The sequence below is a fragment of the Miscanthus floridulus genome, chromosome 8, assembly GCF_019320115.1.
Source record: "Miscanthus floridulus cultivar M001 chromosome 8, ASM1932011v1, whole genome shotgun sequence".
NCBI classification, from domain to species: Eukaryota; Viridiplantae; Streptophyta; class Magnoliopsida; order Poales; family Poaceae; genus Miscanthus; species Miscanthus floridulus.
The window spans coordinates 103,060,099-103,066,142 of NC_089587.1; the positions used below are offsets into that span (position 1 = coordinate 103,060,099).

General features: G+C 47.9%; 1 protein-coding gene across 1 annotated transcript; it reads right to left on the minus strand.

Annotated features, from left to right (window-relative positions):
• Positions 1-771: 771 nt before the first annotated feature.
• LOC136473128 (12-oxophytodienoate reductase 7) lies at positions 772-4,747 on the minus strand. The gene is made up of 5 exons (XM_066470816.1): positions 4,413-4,747; positions 4,155-4,295; positions 2,769-2,899; positions 1,756-1,938; positions 772-1,621 (listed from the first exon to the last, which is right to left on the minus strand). The coding sequence occupies exons 1-5, from the start codon at positions 4,511-4,513 to the stop codon at positions 981-983; spliced, it is 1,197 nt and encodes a 398-aa protein (XP_066326913.1). The 5' UTR covers positions 4,514-4,747; the 3' UTR covers positions 772-980.
• Positions 4,748-6,044: the final 1,297 nt, after the last annotated feature.

Here is a 6,044-nt window from a genome sequence, read left to right on the forward strand (position 1 = left end):
CGGTACAATGTTTTTATCTCACAACAAATTAGCGAACCATACTTTTCAGCCTGACTTTTCAGCAAAGTGAACAGGGCCTCCCCGCCTGCTCACATCCCCTCTACCGGCCTCTCCACCCTGCTGCTACTTTGCTGTTGGATGCTCTGGAAGCATCGGAACGACGTTGTATTCAATGGAGAAGAACCAAGCATGGCAAGATTGACAGCCAAATGCAGAGAAGAATGCAAGCTCTGAAGGTGCCGACTCCCTTCCCCAATTGCCTTTGTCTCTGATGTATGGTGTGAGCTCTTTTGTCCCAATGTAGTAGTCCTACTCCCCACCCCCACCGCCACCACCCCGCTTTCGTTAATGAATCAGGTGGGGATTATTCATCCCCCCGGCTCCCTCAAAAAAAAAGATACAACAAATCATATAGTTTCTACAACCATGGTTTTATGAAAACTATGGTCTTTTTGGAGTTTTAAAAACTCCACTTATGATTTTTTTTTTCTAAACCACATTTTTGTTTTGGCTTTGATATTACAGTTTTCAAAAACTGTGACATCGATCCAAACATGCCCTATGTATGTTTATCACTCGTCCATGTCCTAGTCCCATGAATATTAGAATTTTTATTATCCATTAAGAACCTTCAATTAGGGTACCACAACGATTAGGCGTACTAATTGATTGGGTGGAATTGTGGAAAAGCTACCAGATTCACCCACTTTGTGGAATTGATGACTTGTCTCGACCCTCGAGCGTATACATTTTCAAGAGTGCAAATAGGCCTGGAGAAACTTGAATAAGAACACCATTTCCCCCATTAAGTACACCATTTTCTCGTTGAGCTATCAGGATACAATCTGTTGGCCCGGATATTGTTGGTCTACAGGAGTACATAACGATGGCGGTATTACCCGTATGTTTGCTTATTTTCTCAAGTCACAATTGACAATACACAAACAATAGTCCGCCTCTTATAATTAGCAACCTACTAATCACATGCGCGCCTTAGGCTGGCCAAGGAATGGGTAGTCCGTGTAACCGACGACGGGGTCCGGGGTGTAGAACGTCTTGCGCACGTATTTGTTCAGCGGGGCGTCGCGCCGAAACCGCTCCACCAGGTCCGGGTTAGCGATGAACAGCCGCCCGTACGACACCAGGTCGGCGTCGCCGGACTCGACGGCCTCCACGCCGAGCTCCCGCGTGTACCCACCGCTGCACATGAACGTGCCACGGTAGGCACCCCGCAGGGCACGCATCAGCCGGCTCTCCTCCTCGGCGCTCCCGTGCTGGCCCGACTCCGTCTGCCCGTACGCCGTGTACCGTGGCTGCGTCACGTGGAGGTAGGCCAGCCGCCCGGCCTCCTGCTGGAGAGCGTTGAGACGGTCCACCACGGCCAGGCCGAGCTGCAGGGGGTTGGAGTCGTAGGCGTCAAGATGGTCAATGGCCGGGGACACTCGGACAGCGACGCGGTCTGCCCCTATCGCAGAGACCACGGCTCGGGTCACCTCCAGGAGGAACCGGCAACGGTTGGAGAGTGAGCCACCATACCCATCAGTCCGGTCGTTGATACCGTCCTTGAGGAACTGATCGATGAGGTAGCCATGAGCGCCATGGATCTCGATGCCATCGAAACCTGCAAGCACATTTCATCTCCAGATGAGCATGTAGTAAACAGAAAGATTTTCTGATCGTCTATGAGACTGACTATGGTTTGGGTTGGGGTCCAATGTGTAATCATTGAGAATTGATGCATGTTCATCCAGGTACCTGCTTTGATGGCGTTTATGGCAGCTTGACGATACTGTTCAACAATTTCTGGTATCTCGGATGTGGCTAGGCGCCTCGGAGTTGGATACTTGCCATAGGATCCATCAGGCATCAGTATCCTCCATCTTGATGATATTGGCTTATCAGTAGAGGATATTGGAGGAGCAGCACCCGGCTGATACACTGATTAGTGGGGGGGGGGAAATTTAGTGGCCTTGAGTCAATATCAGTTGGTTTGGATGATCCCAAAATTTGCTGCCACCAATGCTCAGATTAAAGAAAATTAAAATGATTTGTTGATACACTAATTGGTGAATAAATATTAGTCAGCCCCCGATGTTGTGACACTCTAGTACTCTACGTTGATATCAGTAAGTTCAAACAAAAATACAATACTATTCACAGCTAGAGTAAAGAAACTAATGACAGTCATCAGCACGGTATCAGGTGACTTTAGATAAGGAGCATACAATCGAGTGATCGACAAGGTGAATTACTAAAATAGCACAAATTACTTTGAACGCTGTAATGTGTAATCTACTATCTGAAGAGGTGCAGACTGTAGTGCATTGACTGAAAATCAATGAAAGGCAGCAGTTGTTCGTTGCTCTCTCAGAGAAGAAGCAATTACAGTGAAAACTAGGGAACCAGGTAACTGTCCAATTCCAAGCCAGAAACTTTCTGGTCCCCACTGACCCTGACTAGATCATCCTTAAATTGCCAGCAAACAATGATTACATCAAAAGACAACATTTCCGACTGAATATAATTTCACAGTTGGAGCACTAAAACTTCATTGGAGGGAACCGAAGGATATTGAGGGGGACTTTGACTTGTTAGGGATTTATTAATCCCCTTCATCCCCTCCAATCCCTACCAAACCCAACAAGCCCTAAGGCAGATATAATCTGACTAAAAGAAATTTTCAGCGTTGCAATATAATTTATGAGGAATTGCAGAATCGTGAAATATATTTGTTTAGTAGTAGAAATTTGCATGGACTGTTAACATACCTTGGTGAGAAGCTCGGCCTACATGCCATAGTTGGCAGAAAAAAATAGCTCCCTTGGCATGAACAGCATCAACCACCTTTCTCCATGCATCAGTCTGCTCTTGATTGTATATCCCAGGGACACGAGGGAACCTGACAGAACAATTTGTTGCCACTTAATGTTCCACACTGAAGATATGTACAGATGTAAAACAGCATGCTAAAAGTTCATCTGAAACGAGCATAAAAAAGAATCTCTACAGAGCTATGGGCTCTATAACACGATCACACTTTTGCCCTGTTCGCTTGGCTGATAAGCCATGGCTGAAAGTACTGTTGGCTGATTTGTTGTGAGAGAAAAATACTGTTCGTTGGCTGAAAAAGTACGGCTTATAAGCCAAGTGTTATAGAATGTGTAGGGAAAAGGATCATACTGACCCCCTTCTGCTTTTTCTGTTGCAATGTATTCTATTTGATTCAGTAGCTGAGGGATACCTCAAGTCATTTCAGTATTTTGTCTAGAACGTTTGTCAGCTCTGGCTTGATTCAGAGATAAAATGGTTTGAATCCAGAGCCTCACTCAGTAGCTAAGGCCATGTTTAGTTGGCAGGAATCGGCGCCGCCTGAATTCTTGTAGACTACTGTAGCATTGTGTTTTTATTTGGTAATAATTGTCCAATCGTTGACTAATTAGGCTCAAAACGCTCGTCTCGCAAAGTACAATCAAACTGTGCAATTAGTTTTTGATTTCGTCAACATTTAATACTCCATGCATGTACCGTAAGTTTGATGTGACGGAGAATCTTCTTTTTGTATACTGCCAAAGTTTGGAATTGGGGGTGAACTAAACATGGCCTAAGGGTCACTCAGTACATGAGAACCAACTTTATTTAAAGCAGATAAGTACGATTGCTCCAGATCCCCAACAACCCCTCTCCATATGGCACGGGTCAGGAGACGGCGTCCAGTTTCTCTAATTTTTCTACTTCTACTGCAGCATTTGAACAACATACATATCAACAGATCCAATCTGTTCAGGCCACTGAATCAGCACTGACTATATAGCATACTAATCGAAGTATACCATTACCAAACCCACATGATGAATAGTAATACAGTACTACTATAATATTGCGATTCCCACCAAACACCGACCGATAATTAGCACGCCATTGCTAATTGACCCCAACCACCCATCGCAGGCAAGAGGACCACGTCTCCACCAGACCACCAGATCTCGCGCGCATCTCTCTGCCTAAGGCTGCGCACATGCCTCACATGAAGGCGACGTCAAAAGGGGAGACCAGAGTATGGTGGCGCAGTAATCTAAGACCCCCAGCACGGGGTCACCGGAGACGTGGATCGGCAGCCGGAAGCAGTACAAAGCAGAGCGGAGATGATTGATTACCCAGGGCCGGAGGGCGAGATGATGGTGCCCTCGGAGATGAGCAAGCCGCCTTCCGTGGACCGCTGCGCGTAGTACTCCGCGAGCGCGGGGCCCGGGACCGCGTCGGGCGCCCTGCACCTGGTCATCGGCGCCAGCACCACCCTGCGCGCGTCCACACACAGAGACACGCGTGAGTAAGTACCCACGCGGAGCTCGCGCCAGGCCAGGCCAAATCGACCCCGGCGAAGAATCAAAGGGGCGGGCGCGAGGTAGGCTCACCGGTGGGCGAGGCGGAAGCGGGGCATCTGGTACGGCGAGAAGAGGGACGGGCGCGGCTGTTGCCGGTCCTCCGCCGGCGTGGAGCGGTCCGTGGAGGCCATGGATTGGAGTTGGAGAGGGGGAACGGGGAGGGGAGAAGAGGGGGAAAGCTGATCGAAAGCACAGGGTGGCGAGAAGCCAACTATAGAAGGAGCCGGGGAAGGGAGGGAACAGAGGAGGGCGAGTGCGGTTCGAAAGCAAATCTCCAGTGGGCTCGTTTGCGACGATGGAGGAAGGACGGTGACGTGACGCGTCACGGACTCGCGGGAGGGTGGACAGTGGACGCTAGACAGGGAGTGGGTACAGCGAATGCCATCTGCCATGGCTGCTGCAGTTATAAAGTTGACCACCCGGGTGGGGAGGCTCGATTTTGAGCATGTGTGTCGCGTGGGCGGTGGTGGATGGAGATGCACGAAACCACGGTCGAAGGACCAAGACGGTGACGGCGCTTGCCACAGGAAACGAAACAAACCACGATTTAGATTAGAGAGCTACAAAAGTATAAGCACATAGTGACAAGAAAAATTATGCTAACACTTACGGTTTGTCCAGCTAATATCATAGTTATACATCACAATACCTGTTTAAGGGTTAAACAATACTAGGATTACCCATTATTACAAAGGCTAGAACAGGATCAAAGTAAAATGTAGTGTAACAGCAGGCAGTAGACGCTATCTTCCATAGATTTCTCGAGCGTAGGACGAATCACCTAATTCTCACAAACGTTGTTCTTAAAGTTGTAGTCGGGCTTATCATTGGTATCAACAAAATTCGGTACAGGTTGTACTAACCAATGTTCTAACTCTATGATTGCGTAGCTATAAGATAATTGAAATGCAAGAGTAAGAACCTATTATATATTTGACCATAGGTTAATCCTTAGCGTGACTCGTCGTCAAAAGTGTAATCTTCCACATAATCCTATCCATCCATCTCATCCATCCCATCTCACTCACATCATGCCTCCAGGACTCTCATCTTACCACCACCACACTCTCTAGACGACGATGATAGCTCTTGTCTATCACTAGTTGAAGTGAAGCAAAAACACATGAAATTGTCCATGACCGTGGATACACGACTATACGTATCAATCTTAAACTCTGCAAAGTATACACATGTACTGCCATAATTAGCGGTGCCCCCGCCTAGGCTGACATCGAGTTGCTACCTAATCGGGCAGTCCTTGGTCACCCCAGAGTACCACCGATACGTTGAGGCTATGAAACGTAGTCCTAAGGCACAAGGGGCACAAGGGGCTTGTGAGCACTAGAGTCTTCACTCCACATCCCTATACACTACCCCCTATGTCCTCTGCATATGAGTGGAATTGCCCTAGCTATGTGACATCTGAACCCCTGCCCTCCTAGGCTAGATGCTATATACGAGAAGCTCTTGTGAAACCGGATACCCAGCTGAGTACTTAGGGGCAAAAACAAGACACCTCCACCAAATGAAGAACTTTGGTTCTCGGGTGCACGATAGGCACCTTCTTCTCGAAAACTCAACCCACCAAGACTCTCGTTTTCACGGACTCCCGTAATCCCGAATAGCCACCACAAGTACCCTCAGAGAGAGCTCAGATCACAC

What these genes read in the sequence shown, in the direction of transcription:
- LOC136473128 (XM_066470816.1), bottom strand. Translation starts at nt 4,513, where the DNA reads ATGGCCTCCACGGACCGCTCCACGCCGGCGGAGGACCGGCAACAGCCG. An exon ending in AGGCCGAGCTTCTCACCAAG is followed by an intron (nt 1,939 to 2,768) that starts GTATGTTAACAG and finishes CCCACTAATCAG; the next exon opens with TGTATCAGCCGGGTGCTGCT. An exon ending in CATAAACGCCATCAAAGCAG is followed by an intron (nt 1,622 to 1,755) that starts GTACCTGGATGA and finishes ATGTGCTTGCAG; the next exon opens with GTTTCGATGGCATCGAGATC.